Genomic DNA, 25,515 nt, shown 5'->3' with positions numbered 1-25,515 from the left:
CATCAATCCCAGGGTGGAACTACCCTCGTGCAGTTCCTTTAGCGCCTTGGCTTGGTTGACTTGCAGGAGAGCCATGGCGTGCAGGGCAGAGGCGGCTTATCCAGCGGCACCGTAGGCCTTGGCCGCCAGGGACGATGTAAACCTACAGGCCTTGGATGGGAGCTTTGGGCGCCCATGCCAGGTGGCGGCACTCTGCGGGCATAGGTGTACCGCGAGCGCCTTATCCACCAGGGGGATCGACGAATACCCCTTGGCCGCCCCACCATCGAGGGTAGTGAGGACGGGAGAGCTGAAAGATCAGGACCGGGCAGTAAAAGGTGCCTCCCACAACCTTGTCAGCTCCTCGTGCACTTCCGGGAAGAAAGGAACTGGGGCGGGGCATGGCTGTGAGCGGCGCCGCAAGCCCAGGAACCAATCATCGAGCCGCGGGGGTTCAGGGGAGAGCGGAGGGTTCCACTCTAGCCCGACGCTTGTGGCTGCCCGGGAAAGCATGTCCATCATCTCCGCATCAGCCTGTGACTGGGCGACCATACCCGAGGGGGGGATCCCAGCTGAGGCTTCCGTGTCCGACTGGACGAGCCCGCTTTCCAATGCTGCGCTCGAGAGCTCATCACCTTCGCGGGCTCCGAACAAGAGGTCGAACTCACCATGAGACGAGCCGGCAGACTCATCCGGAAGCCTGATCGGGGCAAACAAGCGTGCTGGGGAATGGGAGGACCATGGGGGGATACCCGGTGGAGGTGGTCCCATTGAGGTCCTCAAATCGCCCCCAGTGCTAGCTGCACTGGCCTCATACCTGTAGGTAGAAGGACCGAGGTGGGGAGCCGCTAGGGTGGCTTGGTTTCTTAGGAAGGCAAGCCACGACCACAACACAAAGCACCCAGGGGCGTTCTCTGCAGTGCACCAGTGCAGAGGGGAAGAAGCCGCTGAAATGTGCCGTCAGATCCAGCAGAGGTGAATGAACAGCCTTGAGAATTCAGCTCAGTGAGCATCGACCGTTCGGCTCCGAAGAGAAAATCTGAATGTGTGGTTGCATACCAGCTCCTTTTATACCTGTATGTTCGGGGGAGTGGTATGCAAATACCACTCGCCAATTCTCATTGGCCTTTTTTCAAAGACCAGAGGTGTTTTGAGCTCCCAAGAGTGACCCCTAGTGTCACTACATCGACACAATGTCGAGTGAGTTACAGATAGGGAACCCAAGTTTGAGTCTGAAGTGCTTTGTATGACAAGTGGCTGTTTAACTGAAAGTGCAGTTTAAAGCCTCATCATTCACAGAATGGCTGATGTAAAAGAAGCTTTCTTGAAGTTGAAGCAGCTGAGACTCTCAAACACTTCAAAACTCAGAGTGAAACAATTTTTTTTTTGCTCTGTATTCATTGCCATTAAACCCTGAAAGAAAAAATAAAATAATGAAGTATATAAAAAATATAATTTACTGAAATAAAAGCTTAGTATTCAGCTGGTCATGTGATCTCATCAGGTTCCAAAACAGTTTAATAAAAATAAAAAAAATAAATAAATGAGAACACCTTACAATAAGGTTCTATTATTACATTAGTAAATGTTTTAGGTATAAACAATGAACAATATTTTAACTTATATAATTTTTAATATTATAACTTATGAATATACAAGTGTTCATTGTTAGTTCATGTAGTTCACAATGCATCAACTAAAATTACCATATAGGATGTTTAATTTAAAAAAGAATTATATGTTTGAAATTAACATTAATCAAGATTAATATTAATGTTAACAAATACAATCATATTGAAAAGTGTTGTGAAATAAATGATAATATAATTGTTTTTGTAAATAAATAAATAAATATTAGAATACAGTCAAATTACTTCTGATGTGAATGTAGTCTTCATCCCATGTGAGTGTACATCATTACAAACATATTTTTCAAAAGTATTTTTCATTTATTAATGCACTATCCACTGATCATAAAACATTTTTTAATGAGGAAACTTAATTATTGAGGTCACCTTTGAATGTGTTCTAAGTGATTTCAGCTGTTTTGGTAACTTCTGCCCCCTGTTTACAGAGCCTAGGGCTGTTATAGAGACAGGTGTGATTTTTCAGGACACCTATTTTACTGATGCGTGTCAGGTAGTAGGAACATTTTATGCTTTGTGGTTAAAAAAAAAAAAAAAAAAGGAAAGAAATAAAGAAATAAAAAAGTCTTACAGCACTTATAAGCCTATTTCCAACACCTTTGTAAACATATTGCATCTTCTGGAAGGACAGGAGACCAATCTATTAAACTGAACTTTAAAGAGTTTGTGGAGCATCAGAGTAATGATTGAAGCTACCAAATGAGCCCTTTAGGGTGTCCATTGTCCTGTTAACTATCTTGGTCTCACAGCTCATTGTGTTCAAATGGGCCCTCTTGTTTCTCTCATCACCAGAATCTCCTTAACAAATAGAGGAGATGTCCTCTCTTCAGCCTTGTTGTCATGGTCACTGTCTTATTGTTGTGGCAGCTATTTGTGTCTCATGTTGTGTTCAAAGTGATTTGCAATTATTCCACCTTTCAAGGGGTTATTAACAGCTCTGAATATTGAGAATATTGAGCACACCATGCAGAGCGGTCCTCAAAATATCCAAGACCCACTGTTCTGTTATTTTGAATAAAGAATAAAATCAATCTGACAACATTACATGGAAGGAGACATGAATGAAACAATAAATGTTTTTATATCCATAATGCAGCTTCTAAGTACTCAATATGGTGGGACAGCCAAGGACATTGTTGTTAAATTAAGTGTCTTCAAAGCACAATAATTGATCTGCAGCTGATTTTTCTTCATATACCTTTTTGAAAAAAAGATTGTTCATCCAGTACCTGATTAATGATTTGACCCTGGATTCAAGGTATTCCGATAATAATTTACTATGTTGCAGATTCTGTTAAAGGATCAATAAATTATCTCTTTGCTGTCAAAGTTCCAAATAGAGCATTGATTAACCCTTCAAAGTCTAAACAAAATTATTGATGTATTGAGTGCTATTGATCATCTTATTAATAAAGTGACAGACACAGTTGGGCAACTGAGGTCTGGCATATAAAGATTTGAATGCTAACAACTAGGTGCAACTAGATACTAGCAGGGGTGGAAAAACTATCTGAAAAGAAGTCTCCTTCTTCACAATACGACAGTTTAAATGTTGTTGTTTTTAAGAATATATGTGATAAGAATATATTATTCCTTTTTTATAGAATATTTGATATGTTTTTAAGAATATGTGATGTCATTTGAAAGCATAACAACTGAACTTTTAAGAAACATCAGTCAGTCAAGCTGTTTTAATAGAAAATATGCTGTTAAGCAGCGGTGAAGCAGCAGACGGAGGCTATCCAGCACATCCTGCCCCGATGCGGCTCAAGATCCCGCACCCCGTCTGCTTGTCGCCAAGGGCATCCCCCTGCGGTGACTGCACCAGCTCCACCACAGCCCGCCCCTTCGGCCTGGCCCCGGCGTGGAGCCCACTGCAGGAAGCAGATGCCACCCATCTCACAGTTGGCTGCTAAGAACCCATGGAGGTCGTCAAAATGCCCCTGAGACAGGTGACCCAGGGACGACTAAACCCACTCACCTGGAGCTGGTAAGAAGACCACTCCATCCCCCGGTGGAGGGCCAGGTGGAAAATCTTTTGTTGCCTTTTTGTTTGATTTCACCGCATGCCCACCGCGGTGCCCAACAGTTTAGCAAAAGAGTGGTTTCCTTCCTCCCTGGGTCACATACCCGGTGTGCATGGTCGTCATCATGACTACTGTCCACGGGTTTTTCCTTGCAGGATTGGTGCTCCAGCAGTGGTCTTCCCGCCCCTGAGCGCCCAGCTGTGGCACACAGCCACCCCCGATGTGGCAGTCTCCACGGGTTACAAGGACAGGCCTCTTCCTCCCCTGTCCGAGGCTGTTCCAGGGGTGGTCACAAGGAGCCAGGTAAGTGCTTCGATGTCCCTAGACTCAGCACAGCCACGACCTGGTGTGGCACCTCGAGCTCTGCCCTGCCGCGAGGCCCCACCTGCCGGTACGTCTGACGACGTTGTCCCCTTGGTCCCCCTTGCACGGAACTTGGATGAGTGGCTTGCGCTTTCCAATCCGTCGCGATGGCTGATCCGGACTGTCCGACTCGGCTACGCAATTCAGTTCACCAGGCACCCACCCAGGTTCAGCGGTATCCACTTCACCTTGGTCAAGGACGAAAATGCTGCTACCTCACGCGTGGAGATCGCTACCCACCTACGGAAGGGCGTGATAGAACCTGTCCCTCCGGCCAAGATGAAGAAGGGGTTTTACAGCCCCTACTTCATCGTATCAAAAAAAGGCGGTGGTAGACACGATCACTCAGGCTAGGGCCCCCTCTACGAGGCGCCTGTATGCCTTTAAGTGGCGTCTGTTCGCTAAGTGGTGTTCTTCCCAACGGGAAGACCCCCAGAGATGCGCAGTCGGATCAGTGCTTTCCTTCCTGCAGGAGAGGTTGGAAGGTAGGCTGTCCCCTTCCACCTTGAAGGTGTACGTTGCCGCCATAGCAGCACACCACGACGCAGTTGACGGTAAGTCCTTAGGGAAGCACGATCTGATCATCAGTTTCCTAAGAGGCGCCAGGAGGCTGAATCCCTCCAGACCATGCCTCGTTCCCTCATGGGACCTCTCTGTAGTTCTTCAGGGTCTACAGAGAGCCCCCTTTGAGCCTTTGCAGTCAGCTGAGCTTAAGGCACTCTCCTTGAAGACTGCCCTCCTGACTGCGCTCACTTCCATCAAGAGGGTAGGAGACCTGCAAGCATTCTCTGTCAGCGAAACGTGCTTGGAGTTTGGTCCGGGCTACTCTCATGTGATCCTGAGACCCTGACTGGGCTATGTGCCCAAGGTTCCCATGACCCCTTTTAGGGACCAGGTGGTGAACCTGCAAGCACTCCCCCAGGAGGAGGCAGACCCAGCCCTGTCGTTGCGCTTTATGCATCTATTTGGGTCGCACGCAGAGCTTTAGGATCTCTGAGCAGCTCTTTGTCTGCTTTGGTGCACAGCGGAAAGGAAGCGCTGTCTCCAAGCAGAGGATCGCCCACTGGCTCATTGACGCCATAACTATGGCATATCACGCCCAGGACATGCCGCCCCCGGTAGGGCTACGAGCCCATTCTACCAGGGGTGTAGCGGCCTCCTGGGCCCTGGCCAGGGGTGCCTCTCTAACAGACATTTGCAGAGCAGCAGGCTGGACAACACCCAACACATTTGCAAGGTTCTACAACCTCCAGGTGGAACCGGTTTCATCCCAGGTAGTGGCACGCAATACAAGCGGATAAGCCCGGGATAGCCGGCCGGGTGTATCGCTTGCACATAGTGCCTTCCACCTCCTTTTGAGCTGAAGACATGCGCCATTAATTCCCAGTAGTGTTCACAAACTTTGTTCCCTGGTTGACTTCCTCCGAGCCCTGTGGCAGTCGAGTTTTTGGAGAGACTCGCTGCCGGCCCAGTACACATGCTAACTAAGAGTCCTGTTCTGGGATAGGTGCTCCACATGTGGCGGTTCCCTGTAAGGATAACCCCATGCGATGTATATCTTCCGCTAATTTGTTTCCCTGTTGGCAAACTGCATCTTCTTTGGGCAGAGCCCCTCTGCCCCAGTCTCCATGTTTGTAGTAACTCCTCCCCCGTTGGGTAGGATCTACCTTGAAGACTCTCCACATGGTCGGAAAGACCATGTGATGTATTCTTCCACTTAAATACCCCCCCCCCCCCTTTGGGCGAGGTGTGGTCTCCACGGTGTCTTGCCCTTGGGAGGGACACCCCCCGACTAGACCTGGCGGCCCAGTCGGATAATCCCCCTTCTTTTTTAGGGAGTGGAAAAAAGAAAGGGAAAAGAGGCAACGACTGGGTTAGCCTGTCTCTATCTTTTGGGTAGTCGACTTGTCCCCAAAGGGCCGTTCGACACTCATAACAGCGTTGGGGGAGGTTACGTGTCGACCTGGTGTGCTGGCTATGAGGCACACAGTGGTCTGCCCACCACACACCGCCAGTTCACGTAACACAGTTCAGCCAGTTGTGGCGTTTCATATAGGGACCCCTAGTGTCACTACATCGACACAACGTTGAGTGAGTGACAGATAGAGAAAGTCATGGTTACTTGCGTAACCTCCGTTCCCTGATGGAGGGAATGAGATGTTGTGTCCCTCCTGCCACAATGCTGAACTACCCGCTGAATTGGCCGGGACCTTGTCTCGGCTCCTCAGCATAAAACCTGAATGAGTGGTTGCATACCAGCTCCTTTTTATAGCCGTATGTCCGGGGGAGTGGCATGCAAATACCACTTGCCAATTTTCATTGGCCTTTTATCAAAGACCAGAGGTGTCTCGGGCTCCCAAGAGTGACCCCTATCGTCACTACATCAACACAACATCTCGTTCCCTCCATCAGGGAACGGAGGTTACGCAAGTAACCATGACGATTAATGTGTAATGAAGCACATAATTTTGTTTTGCAAAAATGTTGCCATGGTCACATAATGTTTATGAGACCAGGCTGAATGTATTAAAACCTAGAAGTTGATGGCCCTGCAATTAATTCAACAAAGACTACATCTGTAGCCCCTCTGCTTTAAAAATCCACTAAACTTTCAATCATTAGGATAAACTCTTCTTAAAATTCATGAAAAAGGTAGAGAATAATCAGTCCTTGTCCATGCCCTCATCTTTGGCCTTACTGGCAATATACACTGACTCAGACTAACCATTGGTCTTGACCCCCAGCTTGAGGTCTTCATGGGTCCAAAAATTTGTGCCCGAACCCAAAGACACCCAGAAATGTACTACCCGGACCAGAACCAGACCCGTCTATTATTTGAAAGCAGGGACCCAGACCCATCTATTATTTGAAAGCTGGGACCCAGACCTGGCCGGGAGACACAGACCCGGTCGACACTGATTTCACAGCTAATTGCTATTAACAAGTTAATTTACATGTGAAAACAAAAATTTGTGTCTTACCTAATGTAACGTTAGTAGCCTTCTCCCCTGTGCCTGGCCGTGACACATATAATCCATCCTCCTTGCCAAGAAAGTTGGTAAAATACATCCAGGTTTTCTGTGATTCCTCTCTTGCTGACTGAAACAGCATAGCTAAATCCACTCATTATTTCAGCTTCAAAAGTCCACTTGCTGTCACGGTGACGGATGACATACGTGACTTATTTAGAATCAGCTTTGCAGTTTTTTGCAACTTTTCGCATAAAATAACTTCGACTGTTTGCCCTTTTCAACTATAATAACGATTGCTCGTTCATTACCACGGCTGCTAACGTTAGCATTGCTAATTTGCTATCGTGTGCCTTAACTCCACTCTGCCTCTGATGTAACTCGGGATCGACTCGGGTATTACACATAATGTTAAGCAGACCCGCAGCAATAGAATGGGACCCGACACGGCTGACTGTATAAAACGTGGATCCGAACCAGTACGGGTCTCAGGTCCTCGGGATAGGGTGGACCCGTGAAGACCTCTAACCTCAGCCTTTCAAACTTTGAGCAGCTAAATGAATGTGGTGTGGTTCAGCTAATTACCAATGAAAATACACTCTGAACTCTTTTCTTTTCTTTTTTCTTTGCATATGATTATATAATTGTCTGAAGCCAAAATACTAGCTCAATTAAAGCGAGAGAGATAAGAGAGTTTCTTGACAAGTTTAACTAATTACAGCCATCTATAGGAATTTGGGAAATCACTGAGGTAAATGATCTAAACTGTGTCCAAATTGTTATTTTGAACTTGGAACTACTGTGGCCATTGTCATTGTCGACATGCTATTTTGAGTCAGCGTTTAAGGGTCTTTACACTGGAGGCTTAAATCATCAGTGTAAGGATTACACAGTAATCCTGTGAGTAAATACCTTGCCTGATACATACAGAATGTTATCAATAACTCACTCAGCAAAACTGCTCAAGAACTGCAGTTTCCACTAGATGTTCATGTTTTACAGATAGTACACAGATTTTTTGTTTTGTTTTTGTTTTTGTTTTTGTCTTGTTTTTCAGATTTTGTTTTTACATAAACCTCACAAAATTTTGATAGATTTCTCTGAAAAAAGGACTCAATATTATGTCATTTTGCCTCTAAAGTAAATCTGTCTTGTTTTAAAGGATGTTTAGATATTTGGACAGCAAGCCAAACATGTTTACCCTTTATAACTCAAAGATTAAATGGTCAGATGAACTCTTTTCTCGGGTTGGAGTTAGACTCAGTCTCTATGATGGTGCGCCTCACGAGCGAGCGCATGCAGTCAGTGCTGAACTGCCTGCAGTTGTACAGGCAGAGCATGGCGGTCACACTGAAGCATTTTCAGAGGCTCCTGGGGCATATGGCGTCCTCGATGGCGGTCACGCCGCTCAGGTCGACTGGCGTCAGACTCGAGTCGCGAGGTGGGCATGACACTGTGGCACACATCGCGTGGTCATCACGCCGATCTGCCTCTACCTGTTCAGCCCTTGGACGGGCCTTGCATTCCTGCGGGCAGGAGTCCCCTTAGTGCAAGTACCCCAGGCGTGTCGTGGTTACGACAGATGCCTCCGAGCGTGGCTGCGGCACTGTGTGTAATGGGCACACAGCCGCGGGCTCCAGGACAGGGCCGCGACTGCGTTGGCAGGTCAACTGCCTCAAGTTGCTCGCAATGTTGCTCACCCTGCGGAGGCTTTGGCCATTGATCCAGGGCAAGCACGTGTTGGTTTAAGGGCTGTAAAACAGGAATTCACCTGGAGAGCTCACTCACACTTGTCAGCACTAAAGACTTGCTTCGCTCTGCAGCCAGCATCCAGAGGTGCAGCACGCAACACTCATTCGATCGCCCTGGCAACTCGCGCTCACTCTAGCGATCCACTTCTGGCCCAAACACAGCGATGTCACTGACTAGGCGGCGTCTGTCTCATCTCAGGTCATCTGCTCCTTTTTCTCCCTAATTTTTCTTTTTCTCCTACAACTCCACCCTATATACACATTTCCTCACTTCTGGATAATTGGATAATTGATTTCCCTCCTCCATTCGCCCATGCAGCATCAAAGACCTTGTACGTTTTTCCGTACTGCCACAACGTGAAGATCAGGTGCGCTGGCTACAAGGCACGCAGTGGTCTGCACGTCTCGCACCGCCAGTCCACGTAACACAGTTCAGCTAGTTGTGGCGTTTCGTATAGGGACCCCGAGACACAACGTCGAGTGAGTGACATATAGGGAACGTCCTGGTTACTTATAACTTCCATTCCCTGATGGAGGGAACGAGACGTTGTGTCCCTCCTGCCACAACTATGAACTATCCGCTGAAATGACCGGGACCTTGTCTCCGCTCCTCAGCACAAAACCTGAATGAGTGGTTGTGAGCCAGCTCCTTTTATACCCGTATGTCCGGGGGAGTGGCATGCAAATTCCAATTTGGCATTTTCTCAAAGATCAGAGGTGTTTGGGGCTCCCAAGGGTGACCCCTAGTGTCACTACATCGACACAGTGTCTCATTCCCTCCATCAGGGAATGGAGGTCACTAAAGTAACCAGGACTTTACTGCTCACTGACAACAGGAACTCATATTGCATACATAGTGTAGATGACCAGTTTCTCCTAAAAGCAAGAATGTAATAACAATAAGATGTCAAGACTTCTGGAATCTGCTGAACACCTGCAGTTAAGCCTGGATTTGATATGCTGCACTGCTTTTTAAAGACTCTTTTATTTATCTCTCCATTTTCTATTTCCGCACTCACTCGATTTACACAGGCACAATTTAAAACATTATTTCGTAGTTGATCATAGTGTTACAAATCTTCCATGCCATGAAATATGGTTCTTCCATATGTTCAGTAATTCTCCATTCAGAAATACTGCATGTCTTTAAACTCTGGCTATCTGGTATAGAAAGTGATATGCATAAGGTGATATACATGAGGGTTAACATAGATACAATAAAAAAATAAAAAAATAAATAAAATAAATAAAAAATCATGCTTTCTGCTTCATTCCATGAATGGCACCCACATGAGATCAGTAAAAGAAACTGTTCTAACTACTTGATGATAATTAAAAGTAAGAATCGATATATGCATTAAATAATGTGTAATTTGTAGGATACTGTTTACATTCTGCAATCATGGCTGAAAATTATAATGCTAGTATGCTAACCTTGGCCAGAGTATGCTCTTTTAAAATATTCCATATAAGATAATGAAAAAGTGCAAAGATGGGTGAGATACCTTTATATGTATGATATGAGTGAGTGTTACTATGGCAATATGTCAATGGGCAGAATACAGACAAAAGATTAATAGTTAGAGGCATTATGTCACAGGTGTGAATGGCTTATAGACTGCTGACCCATCTAAGACAGAACATTTACAGCATTTGTCATGTGTCCCTGCATTCCATACAGGATATATCAGCCTCCAAAGGGCACTTCGAAGGGAGAACAATCATGATAGCCATGCTGTAAGATCACTTTAAACAGGAGCGTGTGCATAATGCCGAGGCCTATTGTTGTCCGATTGACCTGTATACATGCTGGACAGACCCGAGCCACAATGGCATTATCTGGGTCTTTTAGTTCAATTTAGCAAAAACTCAGACTGAAATCGAACTTAAAAAGTACATGTAAATGTACTCAGTGTTCGTCAAGAATTTATTTTCTTCATCAAGGATGTTTTACAAAGCCACTCTCTCAAACACACAGGCTTAATCAGCTTTCCTGCTGCTGCCTGACAGACTAGAGTTTTATTCATTTTCAGTCAGGTAAACCAGTACTGTGGGGCTGGTCTTGTGAAATAAGCAGGGATTCAACGTTACAGCATATCTTATGTGTGGTGATGCACTTTTGGCCTCTCTCTACATCTCTTTTTTTCTCAGTCTCATATGGTCAATTAGCATAGCAGATCAATCATTTTAACAACAGCAACAACAAGGAGTTTCTATGTTTCACAAGGAAGAAAAATGTGGCGTTATAGTCTCATGTAATTTGGAGGCTCTATATGGGTCTATTGGCTCAGCAAACCCCCAGACAATGTATTAACCTTGGAATGAGAATTGATCTTCCCCCTTGTGGAAAGTGCTGTACACTGGTTGAGCTTTGATAGCTGAGATGCAGACTCATTTATCTCATCGAGCACAGATTGGGATAGAATTGGGTTCGGATGAACTCCTTTGAGAGTTGAAGAAGGATGTCTTAAATGTTACATATTTTACTTTAAAATGACGTCACGGGTTTGTCAGCTAAAGCAGGACTGATAGGTTGTTAGTCAGATGGAGGAGGAGAGGAGAGGAGAGCGAGCGAGCGAGAGAGCGAGAGAGAGATGGAGGATAGCGCGCGCTGGGGTGATAACACTATCTATCCAAATGACGAGCGTTCCTTTCGCGCGCTTCACTCATCACGCAATGGAAACTGTGCGTTCGTGAACTCCGAAGTGGTGCTTCATCCCTGACTCTTCTTCTTTTCTTTCACCGATTTATTTGAGCTCTGCAAAGATCCGATAACTATCGAAGAGATTCTTCAGTGTGACGGCTCTCGTGACATGCTTGTGTGCCACGGAAATTTCGAAATTTTATCCTGCGTTTCCCCCTATTTTTGCCATCGCGTGACATGATAACAACGTAGAGAAAGTGCGCGGTGACCGAGAGCGCAGCGCACGGGCGATGTTGACGCTGTCACCTTGCCTCCTTGTTTCCACAGCTTCTTGACTTTTTCCAGTGGAGTATAATTTGGTGTTGTGAGTCTGGTTTGGTGTCATGAACTTGAAGCAACTGAACCGTCCAGCTGCCCACGTTGCCGCTGGGTCGCTCAGTGCATCCTTGCCCACTTTAGAGGAGAAAACAGCGAGCAACTAAAGGGGGACAAGACGCGTCCTTGTTTTCCGAGAATTATTTTGCCCAATCCTCGCTGGTGCGCTGTGGATAGACCTGGAGCTATTTCAAGCTTGCTGTTTCTCGGGATATATAACATTAGAATGTTAGCATCCATACCATTTGGAGTAAGGTGTCTAACTTAAGGTTACCATTGCGCTCAAGCGTTTGTTGGAACGCATAAATGGACGAATACCAGGAAGACTGATTCGGAATTGCTGTCGGGAAAAATGTGGCTGAAACGGTGTGTCACACGCAGGTAATAAATATCCCTTTGTTAATGTAAGTGTTTGACACCTCTTAGCTATGAGAGACTGAATGTGTTATACGCCCAAATTTTCTAAATCGTGTGGTCTGTGAAGAGTTTTTGGCAAGTTAATGCGTGCCATCCTGTTTTCTCTTGTATGAGCGTTTTTGAATGTGAGCTCTTACCTAAACCTTGCTCAAAGCTTGGCGTTGTTCATATTCTTAAGGATTTTTTTTTTTTTTTTTTTAAGTGATGCTGGATTGTGTGCAAAACGAGAGGACTCGTAATTAATAAGATTACGAATCAAGTTGCTTGTTTTCCCACACAGCACTCGCTAGGGGTCGCTAAATAACCGCGCTGCAATGAGAAAATACTTCTCAACGCTCGCAATTATGTCACTAAATACAACACTCTCTATCATATTGACTACACCATGCAAGGAACATATTTCTGTGCTGGAAATAATGTAATGTCATGTAATCAATTACATCAAAAGACAGCACCAAGGTGACATATTGATTAGGGCTGTAACGATACACAAAATCCATGGTTCGGTTCACACTTCGATTTTTGAGCCACGGTTCGGTTCATACCTCGATATGTTTTTTGGTTCAACAATTTGGAACACTAGAAGAACAGGATATGAATAACATAATTACCTAGACTGACTTGAACAATAAATAACAAGATTAATTGTTCACATAAACTAACAATGTAAGGAAAATAAATAAATAACAAATAATTTTAAATTCTCTTCCACTCTCTGAGGTAACAGGCCAGCTGTCTGTGCTGTAACCCATAAACTAAGTAAATAACTTTTCTCTTTGTGAACAGTACTCTTCAGAATTAAACAAAACTAAACAATAAAAACATTTATGTGTAAACATAATTCAAGTAAGTTTAAAGTTTTTCTTTAGGAACACCATCATGTCCACAGTGTCTGGTGAGAGGCTTGCTCTCTGTGCTGTGACGATGTCCCCCGCAGTGGAGAAAACCCTCTCACTGGGGACAGTTGTGGCTGGGACTCCAAGGTAACATTTAGCCAACTTGGCTAAATGGGGAAACTGGCTCTCATTGTCCTTCCACCACATAAGTGGATTTAACTCCACTGGGACTCCACTCTACACTGCCTTGTAATGCTGCACCTCCTCCTCCACCACTTGAGACAAGGGCTTGGGTGGTGGTGGTGCCTGTTCCACTGGAAAGAAGTTTCCAAACAGTTCAGTGACTGGTGCTCTTTTTTGCTGGAGGACAGTCACTGCTGCTGGATGCCACCTCTGATTGCTCCTCTGTCTCCTCTCCGGAGGCCTGGGCCTATTAAAGACAAACACATTTGCAATATGATGTCAGATATTATTACACTGAAGTATCCAAATATGGAAATCCAGAAAAAAATACAGAAATAAATCTACCTAAAACAGACAGACATTTCTGATGGTTAAAGCTTTTATCATCTGGCTATAGTTAATTGCTGAAATTTAATTAAAATAAAACTGATTTGCACTGTGCTTTTCACAGCATTTTATTTAAATAAATTCTGTTTAGATTGAAACTATTTAACAAATACCTGTGGAGGACAGTCTTCCAGAATACTGTCAATCAGGCTCCTGAAGATCATGCCACGGGTGGTCTCATCCAGAAAAAGCAGAGCCAATTCTCCATTCCGCTATAACTTTTTGTAGGATCTCTGACAAATGAAAAAATGTCTATAGTCCTCGTAAGTAGTCACTGTGTTTATTTGAGTTCTGTTTCGTGATAAATGGCTAAAATTTTCAAAATGGCATATTGGATGAAATTAGAGACTCTAATTTTTTGACTCAAACAGGTTTCAATGTAAAAACTTACTGAGATTTCTTACCAGATGTAGTTTTGTTGCCGTTTCTCCCAAAGACAAACTCCACTGTAATTGGTGGCATATTGTTTATCACATGACTCATTACGTCAAAAGTTTAACCTTTTACTGACAGCCCAGAGTGTTCTGAACTGAAATCAGTTGGTTTAAATTAAATTATGCATTGCATATAGCGAAGACAATGTCCATGTAGCAGGACGCAGGGTCACACAAGGATAAAACAGAAAACTAACATATAGTGAATTTAATCTCCTGCAAGAATTGCATGCCCATATATTTGAGTTTTTTATTGAGTTTATTAAGGCATTATAGCAGCAAGCTGAATCAGGTTTTGAGACAGCAGGGGATCTCATTTTATCTGTTTGGAAAATTCCTCACTATTGCAAGTAGGCAGAACAGCCCTGATGAAGATCATTAGCTGCATCTCTTAATTGATCCATCAACTTCTTTAATATCATCACATCAAGGTTATTTATCCTCTCAGAGCTCTCTTGATAGGCTGCATTCTCCAGTGTACCTTTCAAATGTGGATATCCATGATCAGGTTGAATGTTCTCACAAGACAGCATGGCAAATGGGTCCAGATACAACAGACTGGGCATGTTTCTAAGTGTCCAGTTCATTAGCCTGGAAGCAGTTACGAGCTCATAGAGTAAACAGTGATATGGGAATCTGGTGAGTATCTGCCAGTGTACTGACCTGAACAGCAGCTGGTTCATTACAGAGTCTGTCACTGGAATTTTTTTTTTCCTCATTTTGCTTTGACACAAGCTGTTCAGCAATTTTTTCCCCCGAATTGTTTAAAAACGGTGTTATTTTATCATATTTTTACATTTTATTCTTCCTGCTCGAAGCGGCCCTGTCTCTTTGACAGGCAAGATTCTCTAAGTGAACACTGTACAGCCTTCAGTGTCTTAAATGGCAGCACACAACTATCTCGTTACCATGTACACTGTAGCGTGTAATAGCATGATACTTCTGTCATTTTTATACCTCTATTTTTTTGGATGTAAACTCGCCTCACACACAGTAATGCCTGGTTAGTGCGAGGAATGTTTCTGCTCTCTATTTGACAGTCTTGATGGTCTAAAATAATGGCAGGACAGTTTGATTGCACCCACCCCCACTTAAACTGTTATGTAACAAATTCTTCAAGGGTTCAGTAAACCACAAATAACTCCATACAGAAGCTAATGGTGCAAATGTCAGTAAAGCTGAAGTGTACTAATCAACGTTTCTTTTTTTTTTTTTCAGGGCCAGGGGTATTTGGTTCTAAAAATTGTCATCAATTTAGCTCAGTAATAGTCATTCTAAGATTTTGAGTACTTCAAAGTCATGAATAAAATTGAGACCGTGTTTAAGAAGTGGAGCTCAACACTTTTTAGTTATGCAACTTGTGCCTTTCACAGGGGAAATTGCCGACATTAGCATCTGCACATTCTGAGAGTTCTTCAAAGGCTTGATTGGAATCAATAAAATATTATATAGCATCTCGACAGAATTTGTCCCAAAGTCACAGTTATGAACAAGTAAAGCAGTATTTAATTTGCAGACTCTTAAGAATCACATGGCAAGTTTTAGTTGTCCTAGTTGAGTTACCATGGCAGCATAGTGCCCTGTACCTTTCAGCGAGGCCTGTGTAACAGGGCACACCTGAACCACATAGACACACATAAACACACTCTCACCCACCCACACGATTCATGCAGTGCCTTTTGTTCAATCAATACCGCTTCTATAAGGCTTAAAATTTATCCGTCATGGCACAAGACCAACAGTGCCTGCTAGCCCTCAAGGGCCATGTCTCTCTCCCTCTACTTTTTTCACCGACATCTCGAAAATGAACAGTAAACACTTTTATATGAGGTTAAAAGGACTCTGAGGATTTCTATTCTTACGGCTCCAAGCATTCAGGATGTCTAGGTTTGCCCTGAGAGAAAGCAAACACTTCTAACTAAAGAAGTTACACATTCAGTAAAGAGGTTTGTCATCTTTTACATTTATGTGTATGTTTCACTGAGCCTGTGGGCCATGGACACAGTTGTGCTGATTGTGCTTTAATTGCCTGTGGCTGTTGAGGCTCTTTTATCTGTAAACTTTTAGTTTGGATGGTTCTCAGATGCAATCCAGTTCTTTTCAACCATAACAACAGCTGATCCTCTCCTCCAAGGCATGTTCTGTACTAGACAGAGATAGAGCCTGTGTGTGTGTGTTTGTATGTGTGTGTATGTGTGTGCATATTTTTGTTGCAGTGTCAAAGAGGGACTTCACTCTAGTAACTTGACCTACTGTAGTGTTGGACACAATCTGTTATAGTCCCTCAAGGAAAGGATGGCCTGCAGTCCCTGTTTACTTTAAATGCAACTTAAACCATTTTAGACTGGCTCTTGTAACTCTGATGATGTTTTAATGACAGTTTTCCTCCTGTTTGTGTAAATGACTTCATGGGCATAGCAACATTTCCACCAGAGCAGCTCTTTGACAAAACCATAAAATTGCATTTTAATTGAAGATATTCCAGTCTTCACTATTTAATTAAAACAATTATAGATATGAAAAACTATAATTACTTTTCTAAGAAAAATGTGTTTATACTCTGAAAAGATCCTTATATCTTTAAAATCAATTCAAAAACCTTAAAATTCATTAAGACAGACCCACATAGTTCCACTTATTTTTTCACATATGTCTGGGAGATCTCAATTTCAACCAATTTAATCTGCTCAGTGGTTTCAATCTGCCAATCATCATAATTATTGGATTTAAATTTGGATAATTCCTCAGGTTGCTGTTTGGTGTTTGCTGTACAATTTGCTGGATCTGTTCTGAGCATTGTCTTGGCATTTTGGATTTAATGGAAGTTAACAGAATGTAGAAATATGATATTTCACGATGCCGCCAAATGGCTGTCCAGGGGGAGATGCTGGTGGCATCAGTCCATTATTCCTCCACTCAGGAGGAAAGAAAACCTTCAAATTTATTACTATCTAATTATGTACTAATTTTTTTCCACTAATCTGTTCTCCTGAATCTAGCAGTAACAGAGGTGGAAGCTAGTTGTACTGGCAAACAAACTTAAATTCATTCATTATTTATCACCAACACTTTATTCACCTGCACCACACTTCTCTTGCATAAATAAAATGTATTACACGGCTCACTGGAGTATTAAATTCTGTTTGGTCAGTGGAGCCATCTAGTGGTCTGATATTTCTGACTAACAACCGCACATCCACATATCAGACCGCTCATCCGGGTATTGAGAGCCATCTTTACTTCTCGGATCACTGTGCGATCTCCACAAGTAAGCTGATAAAATAATTTCAACAAATACATTTTTCATGTGCATTTATTTATTTATTTGGCAAGTAGTCCTTAAATGAACTGGTTAATGAACAATCAGACACCAACAGAACTCCGACCCAAACTGGAGATGGAATTTGCTGTTCAGCGATTTCTTTCTTCTCACACAATTACATAATTTCAACGTAAATCAGTTTTTTATGTCCATGTATTTATTTATTTGGTTTGTAGCCATATAATAAGTGGGATAATGTACAGTCAGTCGGTTGTTATCGCAAAATAAACCCCTTCAGGCTGATACTTCACATTGGGGTCCTGATCACCCTGTTGGGTTTTTTTTGCGATTGTCTTTCTGGTTCATGTTTGTGGACCGAGTCCCCCTTACACCACATCAGAGGAAACAGGCAGGAGAACTTTAGCTTACATGCTAATTACAATTCTCAGATAGTTTGGAAATGTAATTGGACAGTGTAATTGCTAACTATGCATGACAGCAATATGGAAACCAGGGACACATAAACTGCCACAGAGAGTTCTGTAAGCACAGTGGATGTTTAACATACACTGTGACTTATTGAGGTCAAGCAGGGATCATTTATTTAGTGTGACGAGGCATTAATTTGTGATGGAATGCAATATATCATGTTGGTACAAACATGATCCTCTGTTGGTATAAGAACTAACAGGAAATTTGCAGTGCTCCTGTTAATCCTAGTAGTCCATCTCAGGAGGTATGCAAAGAGTTATTTGCCTATCCACCCTCAGAGACTTTGCACACAGAGGGTATGGATATCCCAATAAAGCCATCATTTTAAATTTAACGGATAGGAAACAGATGTAAATCTGGTGGGATCAATGCGCTCTGTCCTGGATTTTATGAAAATTAAGAGCTATAATAAAAGAGATCCTTGATTTTTTGATTGCTTGAAGTTGCATAAGTATGTTGTATATGCTAGTGTTGCATAAATAAAATGTGTTGCAAATCTCAAAACAAACACAGAAATGAGTGCACTACCACAGTTCTTTTAAACTGCTTGAAAAGATTTATACCTCAATAAAGAGGTAAATAAGTATTATCTATTAAGCATTCCCTCACTGTCATTAAATTTTGCTATTTTTTTTTTTTACTTTTGTACATGATTAAATGTACAGTAGTCATTTTATATATATATATATATATATATATATATATATATATATATATATATATATATATATATATATATATGCTTAAAACAGTAAAACTAAACACTAGGTTAAGACTTGATCTGTATTAGCAAGTTCAAATGTATTCAGAGAACTTGTATTAAGCTTACAATATCTCTATGGAGATTTGATTGACATCATATTTGATTGGACATGAACAGTAATGACAAAATGGATGCATTTGGCAGATAGCAGTAGTAGAAGAGTGTGATGGAGAGAAAATAGATGAGTTTGCCCCAGAGGTTTGGCACTCCATGTCCAAGAAACATGCAGATTCATCTGATGGACAATTTTGTGGAAAAAAAAATGCCAGCTCTGGGTTCAATAGCAGTTTGATATGCTTTGATCTTGTTGTTAGTGATATTCCAGACACAGAACTTCTAAAAGGTTCTAAAATGTAGTGATGAATCTTGCTCCTTTGAAACTTGATACCTAGCTTAAGATTCAGCCCTCTTCCACTGTTTTGACCTTGAAACCAGACAGCGTTTGCCAAAATCCAGTTTTGGTGGTTTCAGCCCTCCCATGGCCCTCTTCACAGTGCTCCATAATTGAAGTTGAAGTATGATTCCATCAAACCGGCTTTATGCTTGGTTAACTAATACATTTTCTAGTGAAGACTTCAATGTGAGAAAGATTTTAACATCCTATTATGGGCAAAATAGATTTTTCTCTCTAGGAAAATGAGATGGCAGTGATCCTTGACAGAGCTCCATCAGAGCATTTTGTTTCTGTTCAGCAGTTGGCCATGAGTGGGTAAGTGCTTCAACTTTGACCACATTTCAGTGAGCTTGCCAGACAGAGGAAGAGTGCATACCATCTTTCTGTCCTTCCTAAAAAAATAAGTTCTGTCTTTGATAAAACTCTGGTTTAGCTTCAAGGCCTTCAGCAGTATGGATTTCTTTTAGGGACAGCTACAATATTAGTGATATGTAGTCAAGTACTCAAATTAAATTGGCCCAGGTTTGAATCCCACTTGAAGCGGGTTGAGCAGGACCATTTACACAAACACACACACACACATGCACACACACACATATATATATATATATATATATATATATATATATATATATATATATATATATATATATATTAGTGCCCGACCGAGATATCGGTTGGCCGATATTATAGCGTAGTTTGTCCAGCAGATTAGATTGTGTCTGTTGAGTGTTGATTTCACGCTATGTTATTACCTGGTTGGTGAGACACAATGCTGGAAAGTAAAATAAACAATGTCTGTCTTTTACTCTCCATGACAGCGAGGTTCTAGCTAACTAGCTAATCACGTAGCTACTTTCATTGCTTGTCAGCTGAGTGGAAGCTAATGAGTAAACATGTATTCACCAAACTGTTTTGTTCAGGATTCACAGTTTGGTACCCCTTCAATCGAACAATTCCAGTCATTGCATATACAAAATGTAATATTTAAATGTCTGGTTTTCCACCGTTGAAAGTTTCCCCTGAACTTGCATAGCAGAATACGGTGTAACATCGCTGCCGCTGTTTTTCATGACTCGGCAGTATTAATATAGTCAGCATTTGACTGATACTAAACAGTAATACTGATGTTTATTTAGCTATTTATTTTATTTTTATTTATTCTTTATTTTAATGGGCAGCATTTGACTGATACTAAACAGTAATACTGATGTTTATTTAGCTATTTATTTTATTTTGTTTATTCTTTATTTTAATGGTCAGCATTTGACTGATACTAAACAGTACTGATGTTTATTTAGCTATTTATTTTATTTTTATTTATTCTTTATTTTCTCAGTGTTCATTTCTAGAATTTGTTGACAATGTATAAATATAATATCAAATATTCAAAAATATTTGTTTGTTTAAGAAAGCAGCCTTCTGAGTACCTTTGCATAGTCATATCGGTGAAAAATCCACATAGAAAAGGTCTGTTTTCATTCCAGTTCAAAAATTAACTATATCGGCCACCATATCGGTAATCTGTGAATTTTCCCTCTCTGAAATTGTTTTTTTTTTTTTTTTTCTCTGGATTTACTATTTATAGGTATGTGTTTGAGTAAAATGAAAATTTTTGTTTTATTCTATAAAGTACTGACAATATTTCTCCCAAATCCCCCCCCCCCCCCCCCCCAAGAGCATTTATTTGCAGAAAATAACAACTGGTCAAAATAATAAAAAAGATGCAGTGTTTTCAGACCTCGAATAATGCAAAGAAAACAAGTTAATATTCATTTTTAAACAACACAATGCTAATGTTTTAACTCAGGAAGAGTTCAGAAATCAGTATTTGGTGGAATAACCCTGATTTTCAATTACAGCTTTTATGTGTCTTGGCATGCTCTCCACCAATCTTTCACATTGCTGTTGAGAAACCTGTATCAATACTAAGCCCTAATTTTTAATAGTCCATTAGCTGGTGCAGAATGAGTACTTTATTAGTTGATTACTCGCGCACATCCCTAATTTCTTTGAAGTTGTGTATGTTTATGCAATGCTTGCTTGTGTTCATGATTTAAAAGATTTTGTGTCCCTGCTGTTTTTGGAATGTAAGTCAGTGTTATTTACTCACTATTTCTGCAGTTATGCAATGTGGCATGTTAAACATGAATAATTTATCTGTCAGTTGACTAATTCTATTATGCCATGCAAATAAATGCTTTATATCCACAAGTAGGAATTTAATACCTTTATAAACAACATTTATTTTATTATGATATTAACCTAAATGTTTCTTTTCCTAAGATCAAAATGTATTTTACAACAGTAAACGTAGAACTGCTTGACTTAGCTAAAAAAATAAATAAATAAACAGTGCATTTAATGTGTTGAGCTAATTGAGCCTTCTTTATTCTATTATTCAAATTACACTTTGACAAATTAAAGGGATAGCTCATCCAGACATGACAATTCTGTTATCATGAACTCACCTTCATTTAATGAAAGTAAACTGTTTGTGTTCCACGGAAGAAAGAATGTCATATGGGTTTGGAACACATGAGGGGGAGTAAATAATGACAGAATTAAATTTTTGGGTGAAGTATTCATTTAAATATGCTTTAGAGTACTTAGGCATATAAAGATCCTTCTAAAGGTCAAAGTAGGTCAGAGCCAGGCTTCTGAGGGAATTCTGTGAGAAGAGTGAATATTGTTCATGAGTTGTGCAATGTTGTGTGTTATTTTTGTATTAATGCATTTTCTGGAATGGAGATTTTGCTTAGAGTCGTAAATTGCTTTGACCACAGAATCACATTGTGGAATAAGGGCATATTACACACACTCACAGATACACATTTATCATCTTAGCAGCTCTCAAGCTTCTCCGCCTACACTGATCTTCCTGTATGCTTATTGGTTTTTCTGTCACTGTTTGCCAGTTTGTATATCTGAGGTCAGTAATCTCATTTTACAGATCTGGGGGCTCCTCTATGATTTATGATTTATTTGAAAATATTTATTGAGTATCATGCAGGGGATCTCTCACTCTCTCTCACTGTTTCAGAATGTAGTAAGCTGCCTACCTACAGTAGCATTTTAAGGCATCATAGGCATAACCGATATGCGAAGGCTAATAATTATGTTACAAGGTACCTTTTTTGGCAAACCCTAAGAAAAGGCAGCAAGAAAATTGTTTAATATAAAAAACTCTATTGTGCGCTATTTGAATGAGTTCTTTTTATGTAGAATGTTCCAAATCATCCTATTATGAGGTTCCAGTTCAGTTATATTTTGACAGGAGACAGCAAGATAGCTCACTAGGCTCTGTCTTTTTCTTTAACTCTCTCTGTTATTTAAAGGGCTGGTTTACGCAAAAATTTAAATATGTCATCATTTGCTCACCCTCATGTCATTCCAAACCCATATGACTTTCTTCTCTGATACACAAAAAGAGATGTTAGGCAGAATTCTACAGACTGACAATCACTCACCATTTACATTTGTTAAATTTATTTCCCACATACACGAATGGCTACATTCACACAGTCAGTGTTTGGGATTGACAACTGCATTTACTTACAGGTGTGAGTCTTGAAATGTCCTGTTCATACAACAGCTTACAAGTGCGGCTTGAATACTGGCTGTATGAATGCACAAACAAAGTCAAGCCTGGTATTTAAACAGCTGTATCCATAGTGACAGTGACTAAAGTAAATATCAAAGATGGCGACATCCATAACACCATCATGTCATATCACAATTGACACCGTGTTATTAAATAAGTCTAATCGAGGAGTGAATTCATCCATCAGATCATAATTAACTGACAGCAGCTTTGAATGATTTTTAACCACGTGCAGAGAGCAGCTTTTGTGTCGTGCATCTTGCACTCCAGTGGAGGACAGCGTCTGGATATTTAGATGACACGCAGCTCATTTCTCAGTCTCCATGAGTTAACAAAAACCCACATGAAACATATGCTTGTACAGTGCAACGTGTGCTTGTACAGTGCGGCATGGTTCTCTCACATTATATGACTTGACTAACAACTAGTTGTCCAGTAAGGTTCCGTTCATATAGCACAGGTTTGCTGAAAATTTGAGGGTGTCAGTTCGGTTATAGAATGCGGTTATCACTTCTCATATATAACCGACTTGTGTGTAAACGTAACCATATTAAGCACTTAAATACAGGACATTCCAACCGTTCTGCTGCTGAATGAATGTGGCCAAAGTGAACAGTAAGTGAGGCTATCATTCTGCCCAACATCTTTTGTGTAGAATAAACAAAGTCATATTTGGAACAACATGAGGGAGAGTCAGTAATTTTTTCTTTTGTGGGTGAACTATTCCTTTAATTAGTGCCTTGAATTTAATGCAGCATATGTGTGGTGTAAGACTTGTGAAGAATATTGGCAGGATTAATCTTGGCTCATGTCTTGAGAGCACACAGGCAGCATGAAGAAAAATGGACTCTAGTCTTTAAAGCCCTGCTCATAATTTGTTGTTTGCTCTTCGGGACAGGCATTTTGCTCAGACACTTGAGACAGAGCTGACCTTCAGGCATTAAAGTGCAGCAGTATTGACCTCTCTACTACAACCATTATTATTCTGGGCCTGTGCCCTAAAGGTACAAACTCTTGTTAAAGGCAACGAAAATAACATGCCAATGTTTCTTATCTATTGTGAATCCTTCTTTTTTGGTATCTCTCTCTTTCTCTAGGGTGGCATTTGTGAGTTTGTGTCACTTGCTTGAGTCCAGACCACTGATACAAGAACCAAGCAAAATAGTTTATTTTAAAGCTGCATGATCATGACAAATATAATAGAGTAGACCTATATGGAATGCTGTAAACAACACTTTTTTTTCTTTATCTTTTTTTTTTTACAATATGTTAATTACGACAATCGTAATTGTAATATTGACTTTTTTTCCCCAAGTAATTGCGCAGCCATTGTTTCTTTAGTAAAGTAGAAGACAGCAAATAAATAGAAAATGTTACAACAAAGACTCTAAATGCAGTGACCCTGGTGATTACTCATCTTTGTAAAATAGGTTTGTGATGAGGAGGGGGGCGGGGCCGGGCCGTGACTACGCACGCCCGGCCCCCAATCGGGCTAATCAGCCGAGAAGAGGGATAAGTGCAGCGGGACGTGGCAGTTCGAGAGAGAGAGACACGCAGCTGCCGTGTGTGCGTTTGTGTTGTGTGTCTTTTTGTTTCATAAAATATTACTTTGACTGTTCTGCCGGTTCCCTCCTCCTCCTTTCCCGGGCTTCGGCACCAATGTAACAAGGTTCAAATGGGAAAGGAGGAGGCGGCTGAATGGTCAAAATAATGTCAAAAAGTTCTTGTCTTTTCCATTTTTTTCTTCTGATTTTGTTTTTCTGTTCACAGGCTTGTTAAACTGGCATGGGTGTTTGTTTATTTATTTGTTATTTTCTTACATTTTCTTTCTCATTCCCTCACTGTCTGCCGTTTGGCAACTGTCAGAAAAGCCTGTGGGCATCCCAGGCAGGCTACAGGTGAGGCCCCGTGCAGGTGAGACAGCGCTTTCCCTGACTTGCTTCCCACGCCCCTGTGCCTGCATGCATGAGACGATCTCAGTGTGCAGCCAAGCAGAAAGCATAGATTACTGATAGAGCAGATAGAGCCTATGGTTTCAGGGCCAGAATAAAACAAATGTTGATGCTTGTCATTTACAATTACGTTGCATCGCTGAACATTAAAGAGGCCAGTTTTATAGACAGGTACAGTATACAGTGATACATGACTTTCTATTGTGGAACAGTGGTAGCTGGTACTATTCAAAAGAGGGGAAGGTTAACCTTTGTTAGCTAAAATATTGAACTGGGACAATAATTATCTATTTAATATTTAATATGATTGTGCAATTGTGAAATTTTAAGGCAAGCCGTGTAGTCTTCACTTTGCTGTGGAACACAAATGAAGATGTTTGGTAGATATTAGCTTCAGTAACCATTTACAGTACATTCATTGCATATTTTCCTATACATCTATAAGTCCCATATGTTTCCCTAACTTTCTACCTAACATCTCCTTTTGTGTTCCATGGAAGAAAGAAAGTCATACAGCATTAGAAAGACACAGTGAGTTTTCATTTTTGTGTGAACTAACCCTTTAAGGTTTTTTATGTGTAACACAAAATGTTTTAGATCATTCCTACTAGTGAATATATCGGCCGATATTCTGACTTTTTAAATGAACAGCATCGGGCGTACAATTTTCCCATTTGGCCAATTTTTCCTTGAGGGTGCCAAAAATCGCCTGCTTGCATGTGAAGCAACTAATCCCGAGTTTACACTACAGGATTTTAGGCCCGATTGTCACTCACCGACAGTTTTGTGGAGATCACTGATAAAATCAGAGCTCACTCCCGTGAGCGACGAACGCAATGTATGAATTATCAAAGACGCGATCTGAGAGAAGCACCGACGCGTTGCCGATGTCAGCGAGATATCTAGCAATATCTGGATCTGTCTGCGATTCCAAATCGTGCAATGTGAAATGTGTTTTGACTGAATACAAATGCAGCGTTGACCTACAGCTAATGAAAGAGAGCAAGAAATGGGGCACGGGAAGTTTCAGTGGGAGG

At 41.5% G+C, this 25,515-nt stretch overlaps 1 protein-coding gene across 1 annotated transcript in view; it reads left to right on the top strand.

Moving 5' to 3' along the window:
* The first annotated feature begins 11,229 nt into the window (after window positions 1–11,229).
* The window catches only part of LOC127424663 (adherens junction-associated protein 1-like), an 88,225-nt gene continuing 73,939 nt past the window's right edge, over window positions 11,230–25,515 (top strand). Inside the window, exon 1 of the mRNA XM_051670022.1 lies at window positions 11,230–12,135. Within this exon, the coding sequence (XP_051525982.1) occupies window positions 12,107–12,135 (29 nt within the window). The 5' untranslated portion in view covers window positions 11,230–12,106. The remainder of the gene's footprint in view (window positions 12,136–25,515) is intronic.

This window comes from Myxocyprinus asiaticus, chromosome 33 (genome assembly GCF_019703515.2).
Source record: "Myxocyprinus asiaticus isolate MX2 ecotype Aquarium Trade chromosome 33, UBuf_Myxa_2, whole genome shotgun sequence".
NCBI classification, from domain to species: Eukaryota; Metazoa; Chordata; class Actinopteri; order Cypriniformes; family Catostomidae; genus Myxocyprinus; species Myxocyprinus asiaticus.
The sequence above is the reverse complement of the archived record's forward strand: the minus strand, read 5'-3'. Positions and strand labels throughout refer to the sequence as shown.